The following is a 20402-nucleotide window of genomic DNA, read 5'->3' as shown; positions in this document are numbered from 1 at the left end:
GACAGTTTTACATTCCACCTGCTATTTGGTGGAATACTTTTAATTGAGAAATACTTCTCACAAGCAATGATACTGGTATACCTTGTGGCATGAACTGTTCTGTAATGTGTAGGACATGGTAGCTTCTACACTTGTATTTGTAACAGATTAAATATGTCAGCAGGGACTGAGATCAAACCTAGATTATAGGCTTGCTTTTTGGATAAGTTGAAAACCATAGCTAACACAACAGCTGTGATTAACAGGGGAATCACAAATGTGCAGTGGGAAATACTAAGAATCCACTGGAAAGAAACTCTGACATACCACCACCATTTAATTGAGTAATTGAATTTCTGGAAGAATATTTAAGATGCAAAGATAGCTTAGTTTTTCAAGAAGAAACTATTGTGTAACTTCTAAATAAATTAGTGTCCTGGTTTGAGCAGTAGCAGTCATTTTTCTCCTTCTTGGTAGCTGCTGCAGTTCTGTGTTTTGACTTTCGGGCTGAGAACGGTTGCTGATAGCAAGCATGTTTTGAGTTACTGCTCAAATGTTTGGTTTGTCCAAGGCCTTTCTGAGCCTCATGCTCTGCCAGGGAGGAGGGTAAGCTAGGAGGAAGGAGAGACAGGACACCTGACCCAGGCTAGCCAAAGAGGTATTCCATACCATAGCACGTCATACCCAGGATGTAACTGGGAGAAACCCGGAAGGGCTGGAGGCTGGGGGGATGGAGGAGGTATCGGTCGGTGCTCGGTCGGGCAGGGTGGGGTGAGTTATGGGTCGGTGGCTGGTGAGGTGTTGTATTCTTTTCGCTTGTTATTGGCTTTATCATCATTATTTGTAATAGGAGTAGCAGTAGTGATTTATGTTATAGCTTAGCTATTAAACCATTCTTATCTCAACCCATGGGGGCTACATTCTTTGTATTCTCCTTCCTAACTCTCCGGGAGTTGGGGGAACAAGGGGGGGAGTGAGTGAACAAACTGTGCAGTTTGGTTTTAAACCACGACAATCAATTTGAAGTCTGATAAATTGTATTTTCCAGTCACTTGCTATCTTTCATTTCCCTTTTATTTTCCTTACACTTTTTTCTTTTTATGCAGACAACATTGTTTTATTCAGTTTCACAGAAAATACCTATTCTTAGAGCACCTTCCAGCTGCACACTTAGGAAACGTAGAAATTGTCCTATATTTGAGGTGGAGCTGAAGGGAGCAAAGACAAAACATTCTAATGAAAAACAGGTGTGCTGTTTTTCACAACCTCTGTGCTGAGAACCTCTCTTCACATACTTTCTTAGATTACTAAGGAACAATAAAGAGAAATAAATACCCTTCTTTTTGAGCTGACCTTTAGACCTACATTTCTACTAATAAATTTTTTAGACTTTTAATTTCCCTTCAACATGAATAAACTGGCTGTCACCCAGACAGCCTTGATTTCTCTTCATTATTAGGGTATCAACAATAGCTTCTTCCACAGATACAAGTATGAGATGGTTGCGTGGTTGCCCAGTGCAACAGATTTCTAGGAATAACAAGTGAACGTGTCTCTGCTTTTACACCTTGTCTGTGGCAGAATTACAGGAAAACAAGTTTCTGTAAGGCACGTAGGGTAAGAGCTATGTGGTTACCCCCTCATGCTTTAAGAAACAGCTGACATTACCTCCATTATTCCATCTCCTTGACAGAAGTAAGAGCAATAACCCTGGTTAACAAATGCTCTGATTCCCAAACTAATCTTATTCTTCATATCCATTGCTAGGAGTGTCCAGGGCTCTGGCTTTTGATCCTTTTGTTAGTATGATCAAACTTTGCTTTCACTGGTGTGAAGCCTTCAGGTAACATTGACCAATCAGTATGTTTTCATTTCATCTGCCCAGATGATGTGTATTGTGTTCTTCAGGCTAGTATCTAGTATTACTAAAATCTGAAGAAAAATAGAACAATGGTTAGAGCTACCTCTGACCTGTTGCATTTGTAAGTTGTAGTTTTTCTTATTCATCTGTGTAAAAGAAGTAAAATAGGCAAAAGTCATTGATAGTCTAAAATAGGTAAAGATTAAAACAGCATGGTTTTGCCATCCATGGAATCTTATAAGTACTCTACAATGAGCTCTTGTTTCAAATGAGACAAAGAAAATAACAAAAATGAGGCAAAGAGAGCAGAATAAGTTAGGGTGAGGTATAGCAACATTTATTTACTGTTTATGCTGTTCTAAAGCATGTTGATGTTTTCTCTGTAGAATCATCTGTGCCAACCCAGCCAGAAATGGTCGTGTATGCTGGCTGTATACCGCTGCATTTGTTTGAAAAGGATGTCTTTTCGTTAAAGCAGATGGTAAGAGTCTGTGATCTCAGGACAGGAAAGCATTATTTTAGTATCAGAGACTTTCATTTTGTAGCAACTATGTTGCAACAAAAATAATAAAATCAATATAGTGAAATAGTCATTAGGTAGTGATTATCAGTTAAATTTATATTTTTGGTACTTCTGTATTCTGATTGTGCATTTTCTGCATTTTTGTGCCACAGTCTGCTCATTTTATCAGTTTTACTCCACTTTCCTCTGGATCCCAGGAGCTGAAGTCTCTTGGGAGAATCTTGATGGGGACTAAAAAATGTATCATAATGAGATACTTCTGAATGGAAGGACTAATTATTTTAGGGGTTAGTTGAAAAACATGAATTCTCTGCGTTGTTCTTTAAGACATAGCATGTTTATATCCATTTCTATCATTAGTGTTGTATCTGATGAAAGCAGCTGGAGAGAGTGCAGCACTTCACGCAGCTGGGGTAAAAACAATGCTTAAATTTCCACTTAGTCACTCACACTCTACAGAAAGCTATTTATAATGCCAGAACTGGCTTTCTTGAGTTGATTATTAATTAGATTTTTTTTTGTACATTTAAATCATATTTACCATAATTAGAACATTAAAATTTAAGCTGCCTACTCCGGAAACTGATAAGCTTGACAGAATAAAGAAATTTCCAGAAATGGTTTGCAGGTGTTATGCTTTACTGCTCTTAACTCTTGCACTTTCTTTTTGCGAGTTGTGCTGTGTATTTTATGCTGTTTTGAAGACTAGCTCTTTCTCTATGGTTTATTTATTTTTTTATTTAAATTTAAGGTCTCAGACAGTAGTGTCTTTTTCCTCAGAAGTAGTGCTAGTCATCAGACAGCAAACTAGAAACAGTGACATAAGGTTATATTTTTCCTGCCTTGAGTCTCAAACTTGGCTTCAGACTGTGAGGTTATAGAGAGTACTGAAAAAGAGGCTTTGCATGCCAAATAGGATGAGGCAGATGGACCTATGTGTCTAAACCAGTGTTTTAGTAAAGACTGATAGAAAAATGGAAGTTGACAGAAATTAAAGATAGAAGTGTAGTGGGTTTCTTATGGGTTAAAAAAGCTCATTTTCAAGCTTTCTTTGAGGGCTGAGATATACTACACTGATAGAAATAATTGAAGTTTTGAAGAGTTGACTCATTGGCAGAATCATTGCTCTCTAAATTTCTAGAAAATTGTATTGTTAACTACAGTTGTGCCATAATTTCCCTCCAGAATTTTTGCAGTATACCTTTTAGCTTTGTTTTCTAGTGTGTATGTCCTTGGATTGATGTGGCTTGAACTTAATTGCCTTAAGTTTCCTCAAATAACATGGAAAAAAATGCATAATTGAGTCATTTAGGTATGTCTCCTACTCAGCAGCTGACAAGTTCTTGTTTATGGCACCTAATTCGTAGTCTTCAATATACTTTCTAATCTCAGATGTTTTAAATTGCATTTTTAAGTTGCTTGAATATGTATGTACCCAGTCACCAATCCTGTAATATATCTATATAAATTCAGAGATCAAGTGAAGCCTTTACATTGCTTGTATACCTTCATAGAATCAGAATAATTTAGGTTGGGGGGGACCTTAAAGATCATTCCAATCCCCCTGCCACAGTCAGGGAGACCTTCCACTAGACCAGATTGCTCAAAGCTCTGTCCAACCTGGTGTTGAATACTTCGGGGGATGGGGTAGCCATAACTTCCGTGGACAACCTTATTGTGTTAAATTTGTTCTTCCTTCAAATAACTGACAATCACAAATGCATCTACATCCTTCTCTGCAAAGTTCATAAATGCAGAACCTCAGGAACATTTGACAATGAGCAGGAGCAATCAAAGCCTTGCTGATGAGCATGTTAAGGAACTAAATTATGTGTGATTTATTTAGCAAGTAAAAGGAGGTGTATTTTTAATATACAAAGGATGTGCAAATCTTGTAACAGAACTTTCAGTAATGAAAAATGTTAAGCACTACACCATTATTATTTTAATTCAAAGAGCACCACTCAATGTCCACATCTAAAATTGCTCTTAAATCTGTTGCTAAGGGATTTGGTATACAGGTCAGCTGCAGTGCCTTTAATACGTTCTCTAAATTAGCCAGCAGATGAAAAGTTTAATGATGTATTGCTTCAAAGTGATATTACATTATGGAGATTTCACAAGTATCTAAAAGACCAGTTGCTTACAGAATTCTGCCACTTTATAAATTCAGCATGAAATAAAGACTTTCTCCCTCAAAGTTTTAAAATATGTTTATTTAAAACAAAATGTTGTTGCTGTTGTTTTACATATTAATTCTGCTTCACGTATGTATTTTCTGTAGCACCTAAAAGAATTCAGTTAAATAAATAAGTTGAAAAGAGTGATGAATCTACTATAAGAAGTACAATACATGTAAACACGATTATTCAGTTATACTTTTTCTGCTAACAAATTCTAATTAGAATGTTTTTGGATAGCCTTGTCAGGTGAGCTATTTTTGTTTCATATGTTACCCAAGCTGTTAGATGCTTTTGTGTGCGTACTGTTCTTTTCTGTCAGAAATATGATGAGAAAGGAGGTGTGACACAGCCGGATTATTTTTCTATGTTTCATAGGTTGATTCTTCAGAGAAACTAAGGCAGTATGGACTTTCCCACATATATAGCCATCCTGTCCTGATCACTAGAACAAGGTCCTGTCCTCTGGTAGCACCACCACAACCACCACCCATTCCTCGCTGGAAGCTTTTCCGTCAGAAAAAGGAAACACTTGTGTCATCTGGACCCCAAGGTTTGTCTACTTAAACCTCCAAAATAAATGTGTAATAACATTTTAATTATTGCAAATATATAAATTTCCAGGGCCATATTTATCATCTCATTGCTTAATTTCAATAGAACTTCCTTGGGGATTACTTTGTTTGGTTTTGTTTGTTGTTTTTTTTTTGTTTTTTTTTCTCTTACCAATTTTGTATTACTTCCCATTAGCCCTGTTATTTCCTAAACACTTTGAGAAGTGTCTTAATTTCAGGCTAGAAAGCACTCTACTTGAGAAAATGAAGAGGGGGTGTTATCAAACCAATGCAGAAGCTCTCTCATGCAGAGCTATGAAAGCTTCTAAACACCTTTCAAACGTTTGAAGTATGTGAGTAGTACTGCTGCAAAAACTCATAGTTTTAGAGGTAAACTTGTACTGGGGTTTGTCTGTACTGCACAATGGAATTAAATGCATGATATGAGATACCTTGAATATGAAAGTCTTTCAGGCAAGCTAGCAATATGTAATGAGATAAACAGGAAATTAGCAGTGTACTGTCATGGCTTTTCTAAGCTAAGTTGGATAACCTTACATAGGTTAAGCACGCTTTACACTCTGCAGGCTGAGGATCAGAGCTCTGAGCAGTATTTTTTCATGATATGTCACCTAGAGCCACCATTGGTTATTCTCTTTGATTCAAATGTATGCTATTATAGTTTGAGTATTATTTAGGTTTGGTGAATCCCCCATGGAAGTTATTTGTCGAAGTTCTAGTGTTAAAAATTTCTTATGAACAAATGTTTAACAGGTTGCTTTTTTTCCAGTGTCTGTGGTAAAGAAACCTGAAGAACATGTTGAGATTGCTAGCCTATTTTTGAATTACAAATTGAATGTTATTACACTACCCACAGACATGTAAGTATTCAGTGTAGTTTCAGCATTAGCTTTGTACCGTTCCTCCATTTGACTGTGAAAGTGCAATGGCTTATGTTTACTTCTGTCACAGGGAAAAACTGGTCAGATTATGTAGTTGAAAGCAAATTAGGATCAGAGCACTTTATTGATTTGTTGATGTCACATAATTAATCGTCAGTCAATGAACTGTATATTTATGATCAATGTCATCTATATAACAGATAAACAACTATTCTAGATGCTTCCAAATGTTGACAGACATACAAATTTCTGAACACCTTTGTATAACTAATCTGAAGAATTTTTAGTCATGCACACAAAGGCATACACATGCAGTTATATGCTCTCCTGGCATTGAGGATTAATAGCTCACCTTCTAATTTAGGCATGCAGGTTGTTCTGTTTGTACAAACCTTCTGTTGGAGTTGCAAGTTGGGGTGCTATAAATTTTATATGCTGTTCCCTACAATCTGCTAATCTACATGCATTTTGTGAATGCTCCATCCCTGGCGGTGTTCAAGGTGAGGTTGGACAGAGCCTTGCGTGACATGGTTTAGTGTGACATGTCCCTGCCCATGGCAGGGGGGTTGGAAGTAGATGATCTTAAGGTCCTTTCCAGCCCTAACTATTCTATGATTCTGTGATTCTATGTCTGTGAGAAAGCCCACTAGGAGGTGGACATGCACACACCTGAGGGGTATGTTCCAACTTGTTACACCCTGTATGAACAGTCCCCTAGGTGGATGCACACTTCTCAGGGCATCTGACATTGAAGGGCAGGGAGCTCTGTTGGGCAAAACACTGCCAGTTTCTCTACTCAGTAGGCACAGTGAATATTCAATAGATTGCTTCCACCAGAAATAGGAATATTCTCTGCTGTCTTTCTATTTTTTCCTCAAACTACTGGTCCCTTTCAATTCTTGCACATAACAAGGAAGTCATTGACTGGCCAGTCAATACTTTCATGGGCATCACATATTTGGCATGGAGCAATTAATTTTTATGAATAAAACAGGCTGTTCTCTGTTCATTATAGTTATTACAAGAAACCTGAGAGTTCAGGTGAGGAAGCTCATGCTCAGAACACACCTTTGTATAAATGCCTCATGTTAAAGGCTGGAAGTCCCGTAAACCCTTGAAAATATATATGTATAAACCTTGTATAAATATATATAAAAACCCTTGTATAAATACAGGGTGTCTTAGAGAAGAGTTTCAGAAATCAATGTATACATGACTTCTAGTCAGCATTGAATATTCAGAATAATACTTGCTTGCAGACAAGAAAAGAAGGATTATCATTAATTATATCAGGGCCTTGGATTTTTTTCCTATGACCCACTGCATAATGCTTTTCTACAGACTCCAGCTGAAGATGTTGAACGTTTTGTCAACAACTGCTAGAATTATTAATATCCTCACTTTTATTCTGACTGAAATCTTGACAGAGGAAGCATTGCATGTATGACATACCAATTGAGCACCAAAAGTTTTATGTTATTTTGAAGGATATTTATTTTCTTGAGAATGACTCCAACAACAATTTGTAAACTGTTGGATGTGTGTATCATTTTTAAGGTGTGTATACCTTTTTCTAAGTACGTCTCTAAGTAAACTGCACAAATTACATGGCAGTTTCCGTATTTTGATCATGATGATTGGATGGGTTGGTAAGAAACCAGTCTGAGTTGATTTTTTTTTTTTTTTATTGAGCAGCATTTTTCAGTGGAAGAAATTAACTTGGAATATTCTGGGTGTATTGTTTTGCTGATACAGTTGCATTTTGTTGGTTAAAAATACATTAAATTACTTAATTTTTGTTTTCAAATAGTAGGAGTAGACATACATAAAAATGCTCTAAGCGATATCCATTAATAGGTTATTAAAAGAACGAGAGACTAATAATTAAGATGTTTCCTTATTTGCATGTTACCATATTTTATGTAGTTTTTTCATCTTTAATAGATTGTTTCATGGTCAACTTACTAAATTTTGTCAAGGACAGTTTGTTTAATGTGCTAAGTTTCCATGACAATGAGCTAATTTAATCTCTTGTGATTTAATTAACAGGTAGTAACCAAAAATATATAGCAAGTATTAGCATTTCATTAAAGTAATATAGCTGCCTAAATAAAATAAGGGACTTAGATACACAACTGGGACTGAAAGAGTTTTTAATCTCTTGCTTTAATTCTAATAAAATATTTGAATCACTCAAAGGCAAGATAATTGTTACTATGTTACTGCTAAAAATCTTGATATTTCATTATCTCAGTCTTAGGAAAGGGGCTGGATAACATGTTACATTTTTCTTTGTTCTTTATTGCTGCAGTAACACAGTTACACATTTATGTCTAATTGGCGTGTGTGCAATATTGTTTTGATCTTGTTCTCCCAGTTCACTTAACAAGCAAAGAGTTATTTGTATTTCCATCAGTTTTTACTTCTGCCTTCACTAAGTCAGCAACAAAGCTTTCTTTTGCTACAACCAGAATAGACCTTGCACAGGTTTCCTTGGTTATCGTGTGTTTTAGCAGTCTGGTAGCTATGGAGACCCATTTTGAGGGAAAAGGCAAAAGATTATTCTGACACTTCCTCCCCTCCCCCCCCCCCCCATTTAACTACTCCACTTTTTTTTTTTTTCTAGAGGACATGGAAATTTATTTACTTCTAGCATTACCATCTAGTTTTTGTCAGCTGACTTGGGTTTGGTTTTTTGAGGATTAGTTAAGAAGGCAGGTTAGTTCAGGTCTTCTGAGCGTAGATATGTGTGTAGTGCCAAGGCAGAAAGATAAGCATATATAGATATTGGCTGCCCTACTAGGCTGTAAAATAAAGGAGTCACAAATTATTTTGACAACATCATGTTAAGCATATTAGTTATGAAGACTTTCTTTTTGAAAGTAAATGTATTGATTAAAGTGTTTGAGTTTTCTTTTATTATTTAGCCACTTTCCACAATCTACCCTCAAAAAAGGATTTGATTCTCTGTCCCGTCTCCCTTCTGTTACTGAAAGTGATGAAAATGTGAGAGACAGTAATGTGCCTATGAATCAAAGTGTGAGACGTTCAAATGCAAAAGATGATTCTCAGGTAATAATTTTCCTAATTTTATTTTAATTTGACCTAGTTTTATATTCCAAAGGATAGTGAGACAAAACAGAAAATACTTACTGCTGAAATACAGGATTTTAAAGACTTCTCAGTGAGCTTTTTTCCCTGCTATTTAAGTAACTTCCCCCCCCTTTCCAATTTATAGTTATATTGATGTGTGCTGGGTGGGATATCTTTCACATCAAGTTTTGTTTTAACCTTATTTTTTAATAATTTATTCCTCAAATTCTAAAAGTCCTGTAGCTAACACTATGAAATATTTTGGCTTTACTGTCCTTATTATTGTCCTTTTCTGGGGCCAACTGATAAGTATACTTGTGGGTTACAAATGTAGTATTTGATTGTTATATAGTGACTGCCAGTTGAGTTATAAAATGTGTTTGAAGACCAAAGACATACTGTTAAGAATAGTATGCTATGAGATATCTTCATGAACACAGAAAATAAAATTTAGTTTGTTAAATTTTGAAGTAAAAGGGCAATAAGTTCCTGTTTAATTTTTGGAGTGTCTATTTATATGTTTCTTCTTCAGAGTATGCTGTTATACCATTTTTATATTTCAGTTCTTAAATTCAGTTGCTATAATCATTCTATATCTATTGTATATATAGAAAATGTACATGTGGATGTGTAGTGATTAGGTATTTATGATTTTAAAATAAGCCAATTCTGTAGTGAAGGAAAATTCTTTGCAATAAAATATATTTTTAATTAGCCTGAATTTTGTATACATTTTACAATAGTCTAATTAGTACTTCATTTTTAAAAGTCTTTTTAAAAATTGCAACTTATGAAAATCATTCCAAACACAGCAAAGTAATAAGGAGCTGTAAGTAGCATCATACAATATATAATTATTGGTTGCATAACTTCAGTCTCTCTAGCTGTACAAATACAGATTGAGTTAGTTACATCTTAATAGATGTTTATGTGCTAGAAACATAGAAGTAATTTGGAACATCACTTTGATTCTCTCCTCTAGTCCAAGAGTGTAAGAAATATATGATTGTAGAAGGTTGGTCTGTCACAGTAGGACATGCAGTCAAAAAGAGGCAAGAGCAAGTAAGAAAATACAAAAGAGACAGACATTGATAAATCTGAAATGACTGGGAGAAGACATGAATGTGACATAGTCTGAGGGCAGTCTGATTCAGACATGAAATGTAAGACGTCATGAGCAGCTAATGGACTTACACTTGAGCTTTACTTTTGCCTCAGTTTAAATCTCAGCTGAAAAAATGCTATGCCAGTTAATAGTTGCAGTATGTAAGTAGGACTGCATTTGTATGGAATGCAAAAGCAAATAACTTGCAGAACAATCTTTCACATATTAAGTCTTTTAATCAACAAAATTATGTGGATACCTCTGGGAGATTCGTTATTGGAAAGCTTTCTTTCAATAGCTTTAAAATTTAAAGTAACAATATCGTTTAGTGATTAAAAAAGCAAGCACTGAAAGAGAAACTTTGATATCTACAAATGACCAAGTTATTGCTAATTGCTGTAATTTTGTTTTGTAGAATACCAAATGTGAATAACTTTGTCTCCATTTAAATTGTGTGACTGCTGTTCAGGAGTTGTCTGCTTTAAAACCTTTAGTGCAGATTTGATATATCTTTGGGATACAGAAATTGTATGCTTTAAGCTGACTGAAATTCAGTCAGCTGCTGAGCCAGATGCTCAGCAGATTTAAATTGGCATATTTCAGTTCACTCCAATGTAAACTGTATGAAGTTACATCAGTGAATATCTGATTCACAGTTCCTAAAGGTCTGTTGTCACAGAAACAGACTAGTGATAAATATAAGTTAAAATTTTAGGAGCTGGATGTCCTTTCTTAAGTTGAAAGACATGGTATTCTTTGTGTCCCTAAATTGCCCATGCCAAAGAACAGAAATGTTTTAGTACTGAATTTTTCAAACATTTTTTGCCCTGGATTTCCCATTCCCTGTTATTTTACCAGTTCTAAAAACTTTGTGGATGTGCATTAGGAAAAGTATCTTTAAAAGTATGCATTTTTGGTAGTTAAATTGATCTTGAATCACACTGTTATATGTTTTGTTGTTGGGTTTTTTTCATTGTTTTAAAACTCCATAAAATAGGCCTAGTTCTTTAACGGAAAAGCTCACTTTTATTCTTCAGTTGTAAGGTAAGCAATTTATATGTGTAAGTCATGTTGAAATATGCTTGTTCCATTTGGCTGGAGAAAATTATTTGTGGAATAATCACTTGCTGAACTAGGAGGTTTTCAGAACTTGATTTTTTATTTCATTTTTTTCCTTATCCATTTTTGTGGTCAGGAAAAAAGCAGAAAGGTCATCATATGTAAGTTACATAGTATCTTGCAGTCTCCTGGAACAGTAATTCTGGCAAATTTTTGAGAAAATTATTATCTTGGAATAGTGTTTTGTTGGAGCTCTTCTATTCGAAAGCCTACTTGAATATTCTTCACTGTGATGAATTCTTTAATACAAGTTGTCTCCAACTTTCTTGAGAAGAAAGCTCTTTATGTTTTTTTTTTTTTTTTTTAGGAAATGTTGAACAGTAACAAAGGAACAAAATTCTAATCCCAATATGTTTACCTTCAGAATTTGCAGTGGCTGCTTGATATTTTAATAGTCTGCTGTATTCAGAGATCCTAGGCAGAACACTCTTGATTTCTGTTTGTGGCTTCTTCAGTGCTAAGCTGGTTGCCAATGCTGCTTTCTAGAGCAGAAAGGTTAAGACCGCCCCTCTCTTGCAGTGACATAAACACAGTACATTTGTTCTTTAATGTTCATGCTTACTTTATTTTTCTTACTTCAGTGCCATGTTTTTATATGTGCAAGGTCAGTCCTCTGATTTACAACTGGCTTCAAGTCTGTTTAATTTGCATGCTCTGCTGTGTGCTTTTTTCATGTTTCCCATAAACTTTCTAGCCTGTTGTGTCATAAAAAGCGTTTTCTTATTCTAATCATTGTTATTATATATTTCATAAGCCCAGTGAGTTCATATTGAGTCAACAGGAGGGCTAGAAAGAAAATAAAAAATTGTACTTTCTTTACAAATTTTATAGTTCTGACAGTTATTGAGTCTGCACAAAATCAAAATTCCTTGCTTATTTTTTTAGGGGAAAATAAAAGTATACATGAGATATGAGGCACATGAATTAGAAGAGGGATTTGAGGAGAGGGACCTCCATTTAGACATTTGTGGTAACTTTCTGTAGATATTTCTTACAAATATCTACTTGCTTATAGAGAGTGGAACAGTTCTAACATTAGAGACCGAATAAAAAAGAAACAGAGTTGATAATCCAGTATTTTTAAGCAATTCCTATACCTCACTCTGTGTACTGCTTTGTAGTTGTTCTTTTGTTCCACTGCCTTGTATCAAAACCCACCTTTTACTTTCTCCCACATCACAGCTACAAAGAGAACTGATGTTGATTTGGTGAAAACAGTGACTCAGGAGTAGGTAACAAAGATTGTGTCTAAGTGACTATCAATGCAAAAGTCAACCTAAGCCCTTGAAATTTAATACAGAGTTGGATCTGAAATATTTTAGTAATTTTTGTCATTTTGGAGGTAGATTTAAAATGTATTTTTAATCTTAATAATGTATTTGAAGCTTTATTCCTTCACCTGCGGTTATATCCAGAGAACTTATGTTTGGAAGGTGACTAGATTTTTTTACAGAAAAACTCGTATGAAAAGTTTTGCCATGCCTAATTTCTACATAGAAAAGGACACTGGTTTTATAAAAATATCAGGTATGAGGTAGTTATAAATTTATGAATTGTCATTATTTCTAAAGTTACATATTAATAATTGTAACATATAATAGACTATAAATTAGATTTTTAAGTCAACCACTAATTTTTTTTTTCACATTTTGCTTTCAGATTTCCCATTGATTGCAGGAATAACAATGAGTAAATAAATTCTCCCTGACTCTCAACTGTGTGCAGCCTTTCATGCTTCATAGCTGGATTCAAGTCTTTTTTCCTTTCTTTCTTTATCAGATACTGTGGCATCAGAGCTGACCTTTCAGACAGTGTGTGTTCATTAAGGAGGAAAATTGCCTTCAGTTTCTCTTTCTGTGCCAATGTCTTAACCGCTGTGGCTGAGGCGATAGCATAACAGAATGAGAACTTCCTTGACACTCCCAGTTGTCTCAGAATCAGTGAGGTTTAGGTAATAGACACATCCCATACCATTAGAGAAGCAGACAGCTTTTGACTATGTTATGTGTGCACTCCAGAATCTTGAGCAAATGAGTCTACAGGACTTTCTACACAAGTTTCATTAGATTGCTTTCACAGCTCAAGCTGGCTAAAGTGACATTTCTAATCATTTAGATTTTCCGGGGTACGTGCTCCTTTACTGGAAATTTTGTTGAAGCAGCTTTTGAGGATTTTATATATCCCTGTGGGCTTTCCTGCTGCCAGCTGCTAAAACCAACAAAGTGGCCCTATAGTAAGCTACCACATGTCTGTTCTAAAAAACATAAGTCATGTGTACTGTCCGTGAACTACAAGTCTGGCAGAAAGTGCTAGACTTGTGGTGCAAACATTACAGTCTCCAAGGCTTGTACAGTAGATCTGGTACTTTTTATACCTTGGACATGCACAAGATTTTGAGAAGAAGCCTGGTAGTGTTGACATGTACCTAATTGGTAAATACTGTGGCTCTTAGAGGAAATTTGGCAATATTGAAATCTTGCAAGTTGTAGACTCCATGTAGACAGCTCTATGCATGCATACTTCTGAAGTCCCAATTTAAAGGGGAAAGATAGTCCATGCATTAGTAGAGATTTTCCAGACCCAATTGTTGAGGTGTAACTATCAGCATCACATGACAAGTGATCACAGCTTGCCTTTTGTTTTGCACAGTTGTGTGTACAGAAGTCTGGAAGCAGGAGCTGAATTACACGGACAATTGCAAAATCATATTGTGTTCTTTTCAGCTCATTTGCCCTAGAAAAGCAAGAAATTAATTTAAAAATGGACATATAGGACATAATATATTTCAAGTACCAAATTGTTCTCCCAACTGTTAACAATTTTAGCAATGTCTGTATTTTTCTCTTAATTGCTCTTTATGTTAGATCTGTCTCAGCTTTGATTCATGGACATTCTTTAAAAAACCATGCTAGATTTGGAATAGAATTTAGAATTTGCACTGTGCAAAAAGGGATTTTAAAATTCTCTCAGTAAACAATACTGCAGTTAAATTATAAACATTAAATTATTTGGTACTTCCTATTTTGGGACAGAGAATTTTAAATGCATAGTTTATTCACTTAAGAAAAGACCAAACACCTAAAAGGCCTGTGGAAGTCCTGTAGAATAAATGCTGCAGAAAGACGTTCTGCAGCTAGGAACTGACGTAGAGAGCCATAAGGCTTTCCTCTAATGAAACATTTACAGGTCCTTTCATATTGTGTATGCAACAGTAGTATGTAATATGATAGTTGAGGCAGACCTGGAGTTGCAGTACAATGATCTTATGCAAGCTTTAGGTACTGCTGAGACGGACCATCCAGTCAAACTTACTAAGACTTTACATTATGTCATTCTACCCCTCAAAAGTTGCTTAGATTGTATTGTGAAAGCATGAAAGCATAAAAGCAGGTCCAGTTAGTAGAGCTACAACAACTCCTCTTTGAAATGCAGAACAGAAAATCACTCTGTGTATCCAGATGTTGGCCAGTTCAATGTTACGAGTTCCATCATTAGCACCTTTGATGCATGTAAAGATGGTTATATAGGTGGAGTTTTGGGTGGTGGGATGGATGAGAAATCTTGTTAAAGGGAGTCCTGAGATGAAAAGAAGCTTCTAAATTTGTTTACAATAGGTTTTTTAGGCTTTAATGTTTGTCTTTGCAGAGGCAAAGCTAGACAGTTAACCCATAAATAGTACCATGTTTGAATAGGAAACAAGCTGGAAACTGTGGAAATCAGAAAGAAGTGCAAGTGAGTCATGTGCAGAGTATGTCATATTGTAGATAAAAGAGCAGTCGAAAGACAGGATGACAAGGCACACATTTTGATCAGTTTCAAGGATTTTAATCTCTCAAATAAAAGGACCCTGACTTTGGAAACTAAGTGAATTTTTTGAAAGGCTGGGTAATCTGGTTTCAACTTTAAATTTAAGTGGATATTGCATTCATAATAGGTCAGCAGCTCTAGCCTGGAAATGGGATTGACCAGGATAAAGCTGTTTGCCAAAAATGTGGAAAAAGAGCAGGCTACTTTTTGTTTATGCAGCTGATAGGAAAAAAAAAAAACAACAAAAAACTGTAACAGTCAGGCATGCGGCTGTCAACAGTCAGGTACTTTTTCACAGTAAGAAATGCTTGTTGGAAAAGCATCCCTCCATGTGCTTTCCAATAATGGAAATGTAGAATAGAAAAGAACAGAATTCGTTTCAGAATAGGACTAATTCGTTCTTAGAATAGAACTTATTTTATTGTCATATAACAGTAAGAGCAAAGAACATTTTCTTTCTTATAGCAGAGGAGTAGGCATATGAACAGCTGTTATCCCAGACTCTAGTTCACATGTACATCTCTAGAAAAACATCAGTCTATTGGTGATGTATATGTAGGTATTATGGTGAATTTTATTATTTCTATTTTTCTTTTTAAAAATATATATACTACAATGATAACTTACTAATTTGTTTCTCCATCTCAGGAAGGACCTCCCCAAAGCAAAGTATTTAACAAAATTATGCAAGATTATAATCACCATTGCACCATTGTTTGTTCTGTTGTCTTTTTCCCACTATATAGGAGACCACCCTCAGTGAGCAGCAAAATGCAGAGACCCGTGATAAGGGTAAGTGTGTTTGAAGTTTATATTCAGACTTCTGCCATTCAAGTACTATGTTGTTTGAATGGCTTTTCTTATGTATCCCTATCTTTATTAATATCATTCCATTAAAAAAAAAATAAAATTAGAAGAATCTCACTATCGAAATCCTTAAAGTTAATAAGCTGGAAATATATGCTTCAGTTTTTCTCTCCCAGCTCAATGCCAAAACCTAATAGAAATATAGTAGTTTGCAGTAGATAGAATCATAGAATCATAAAATAGTTAGGGTTGGAAAGGACCTCAAGATCATCTAGTTCCAACCCCCCTGCCATGGTCAGGGACACCTCACACTAAACCATATCACCCAAGGCTTCATCCAACCTGGTCTTGAACACTGCCAGGGATGGAGCATTCACTACCTCCCTGGGCAACCCATTCCAGTGCCTCACCACCCTAACAGTAAAGAATTCCTTCCTTATATCCAATCTAAACCTCTGCTGTTTAAGTTTCAACCCGTTAGCCCTTGTCCTATCACTGCAGTCCCTAATGAATAGTCCCTTACCAGCATCCCTGTAGGCCCCCTTCAGAGACTGGAAGATGACTCTTTAATCCTTAAATTGGAATTTTGGAGTATTTTTGTAGCTGTCACTATTAATTGATTCTGAAGTTAGTGTATGTCAGTAGTCTGATTGCTGTTCTTTCTGCTTACACAAAAGTATACTTAGGAAATAATCATCGAAGAAAATACTCCATAGCACCACAAAGGAAAAGGATGTGTTTCCATCCCCTATAATACTAATAATTCACATTACTACTGCAACAAAAACCTTTGTACTCAGGTTGTTTTCACAGTTTCCAGGCCATCTCAACCCAAATGTTGTAATTTCTCTACGCAAAACCCATTTATTCCAACTTTACTTAGACAATATTTCTAGTCATTGCAAGATTCTAAGACTGGAGCTGTATGGTCTTATTAGGTGGTAGAAGTATGATTATTTTTCTTTGAATGATACAGTTCCTTGTAATATCTCAATTAATTATTAACTAAACCCACCTTCAAAAAAAATAATTAAGGAAGAAAAATAATTGGGAAGCAAGGCTTAGTTATATATATTGGTTGAATGCTTTTCATTGTGCTATGCACTGTAACTTACGAGAGTTACTTTGTATTACTATCACTTCTAAGTGGTTCACTATGAGTGTTTCAACTCCGCAGAATATCTGAAAGCATGAATCATGATCCAAAACTGAGAGAAACAGAGAAATCTTTTAAAAAGGTTTTATTCATGAGTATGGGGTTTTTTTTTGATACACTTTTTAATATGGCTAAAAGTTGTTCAACTTTTGAAAGGAATATGAATGATAATTCAATAACTATATTTTCAGAGTCTGGTTACAAGATATTAGTTAAATAAATGAATAGTGTAATGTCAGGACGGTTCTTTCTGTTCACTTGAAGAGGATTTGAAACACATTCCTATTGAGAACAGTGCTACTTTAAAAGTAAAGTCACACATATAAACAAATCCTTTCCTGGATAGATAATTGCTTTTCAGTATTTCTGCCTTTCAGCTTGGGAATCTCTGTCCTCTTACGTTTGCTAAAAAAAAAAAAGTAAATTTTACATATTCTTATTAAATTACTGAGACTGCTAAAGTCCATTGAGATTTTGCACTGTTGATGTTCACCAAATGCAATGAAATGTTTATATACCAGAACAAAAAAAAATTCTTAAACATATAATTTGATTGTGCCTTGTTGTAAAATGAAAATTTGTTCCTTTAGACTTACTCTGAGTTGTTTTTACAAGAAAGCAGTTATATTTTCTAGATGAAGTGCTTCTTTATGATTTGCAATTTCTCTTTGTGCAGATATTGGATCTGATGGAAGTTGCTTTTCATATCACATTATTCTCATGATTACCTGTTACCTCACAGAAATCTTGCTGTTTCACGTATTTGTCCAGAGACATGTTAAGTTCTTCCAATTTCTATTGTAAACTGGAAATTTTCTGGGTTTGTATCTCTAGTCCAGTAAGCCAGCCTGTCTATCCCTCCTTACTGAAAACCGAGACAGGGAGCTTACTTCAATTTTGAACCATTTTTAAAGTTTTCTTTACAAGGAAGTGTTTTCTTGTGCTTTTTAATTTACTTGGCTAGCAAACATTTTAATGTGTTTCTTATTGTGTTCTCCTAAAGAGCTAGCTCATGACTATAAAGAGCCAGATACAAAGCATCCAGATACTGAATAAATGTTATTATCCAAAAGTTTGATGAGGGGCTTGATTGCCATTTAAGCATCTCAGTAGAGCCACTGCTTGAAGAATGATGAGCATTTACCAAAAGCAAAGACAGAATTTGATGCTAAATTATCTTAACCGTATCTTCTCAGTTAAGAACATTTCTTTTTCTAATAATTTTGGGGGCTTTATTATAGTACAGTATTTTCTTACCATATAAATAGTTATTTTTGTGATAAACTGCTCTAATCAGTGCTCATTTGCTACTCTTTTCTCCTTTTTGGATTAATTATTCTAATTTGTATGCTGTTGTGCTCTTAGTTATTGATCTGGTTTTATTTGTCTTCTGGGATTTTTTACAGTGCATGTTTTGTTATTACATCTGTACTTCAATGTTTTCCCTTATTCATCAAGTTATTTTTCCTCTTGGGCTTGACTGTAACATTAATCTTTGTTGCTTGAGTTCTAAGTAGCATAAAGTTCTTGAATTCAGATATGCTGTTCCCTTTTCTGAAGCTCCCTGCAGTGTTTAACTTTATAATAAGCTTATATCCCTGTGTGTTTGATTAGGATTTGCATTTATTGAAGGAATTAATTATATAATAATTACAGAAAAATTATTTACTAAAATTAACTTCTGTATGTCAGTTTTAAAATACTGTTTTATACTGAGCAGCTCTTAAATTTTGCTTCAAATTTATTTATAATTTTATTCCATAAAGTATATCTTCATTATATCACTCAATGTTTGCAGTTTCATATAGCTGGAAATGGTACTTCTTGCATAGAATGTAAACAATAGTTAGAAGTTTGGTTTGCTTTTATCTTATAATTGTATCCAGAAGCTCTGAACAGCACCATCTTTGAACTGCATAGATCAAAAAGGATAAAATACGCTTTTTAATGACATTCTCACGTGATTTTCATTACCTCTCATTACTTCTTCAAAGAGGATTGCAGAAACTTCAGCCATTTTGACACTGGTTTTGCTTTCCTTTAGCTGCACTAGAAGAGCTGTCTTCCCTCTGACCCCAGCCTTTCAACAGAAATGTTTATGTATTGGCTATTAAATAGGGTGCAGCATATATTCTGTTTGAAGGCTGCAGAGATCTACTGACCCAATTGATCCTGAAGAAGGTCTATTGATAATACTCATGTGCAGAATGAACAAAGAAGAACACTGAGACAGAAGAAGATGACATTGGGCATAGTTCTGCTGTGGTGACCAGTCTCTTTTCAGTGGTGACCAGTGACAGGGATAAGGGGCAGTGGGCACAAACTGAAACACAGGAAGTTCCATCTAAATATGAGGAAGAACTTCTTTACTTTGAAGGTGATGGAGCATTGGAACAGTCTGCCCAGAGAAGTTGTGTAGTCTTTTTTTTTTCTGGAGACATTAAAAACTGGTTATAGGTGAACCTGGTTTAGCAGGGCAGTTGGACTAAATGATCTCCAGAGGTCCCTTCTAAACCAAACCATTCTGTGATTCTGTGGCCCCTTCATCATTCTGCCTGTGATATGCAGTTGTAAGCCACGCACTGTGTTTATTTCACTGGAGGCCTAAAATCCATGTTAACTTAAATCCAAGAGAAGCCTAGATTTTGTAGCTTTCAGGCAGTTTTTCCATAGTTTAAGGAAGAGAAAAAGGTCTTTGGTACATATTCTTTTGTTACATTTTCTTCAGTTCTTGTTGCAAACTAAGTTAGAGCCACTTGTATCATAAAATTAGCTATCCATCACATCACTGTGTCTTGCTGATAATGAAATATTACAAAGCACATTTAAATATACATGAGGTATCTTTCTAATTAGCTTTCTCATTTATTATACTTTGTCTGTTTGAATATTACTTCATCTTTTTCATCAGCAAACATTCTGAGTTAATAGCTGTTCATGTTTGAGTTATGCTGTTCTTATATTCTCAGCTGTTTTGAGCTATTCTCAAAACTTGGGGAGGGCAGTTTAAACATTTTCAAGAACTATTTGTATGAATTTCAGAGAGTAAAGGCGGTGGAAGTGACATTACAACACAACTTCAAAAATTATTAAATGATTGCAAAATGTGTCTAGATTACATTTCTGTGTTTATATTTTGGTGTGAATCTGACAGGAGTTCTGATTTTCCTTCAAGAAAATTAATATAATATAGTTCAAATCTATTTCTGTTTAAAAGTAGACTGATCTGTGTAACTAGCATCACAGGAAGTATTATCTTAAGTACGAGAGGCAAGGGTAGGTCTTTGTGTCTGCCACAATTCTGTGCATTTTTTAT

General features: G+C 35.1%; 1 protein-coding gene across 1 annotated transcript in view; it reads left to right on the top strand.

Moving 5' to 3' along the window:
* ADGB (androglobin) overlaps positions 1 to 20402 on the top strand; it is a 102144-nt gene that overhangs the window by 25955 nt on the left and 55787 nt on the right. The window contains exons 10-14 of the mRNA XM_034060762.1: positions 2227 to 2321; positions 4922 to 5096; positions 5888 to 5978; positions 8927 to 9071; positions 15870 to 15915. Of these exons, the coding sequence (XP_033916653.1) occupies positions 2227 to 2321; positions 4922 to 5096; positions 5888 to 5978; positions 8927 to 9071; positions 15870 to 15915 (552 nt within the window). The remainder of the gene's footprint in view (positions 1 to 2226; positions 2322 to 4921; positions 5097 to 5887; positions 5979 to 8926; positions 9072 to 15869; positions 15916 to 20402) is intronic.

Source organism: Melopsittacus undulatus, chromosome 3, assembly GCF_012275295.1.
Source record: "Melopsittacus undulatus isolate bMelUnd1 chromosome 3, bMelUnd1.mat.Z, whole genome shotgun sequence".
Classification (NCBI taxonomy): Eukaryota; Metazoa; Chordata; class Aves; order Psittaciformes; family Psittaculidae; genus Melopsittacus; species Melopsittacus undulatus.
The sequence above is the reverse complement of the archived record's forward strand: the minus strand, read 5'-3'. Positions and strand labels throughout refer to the sequence as shown.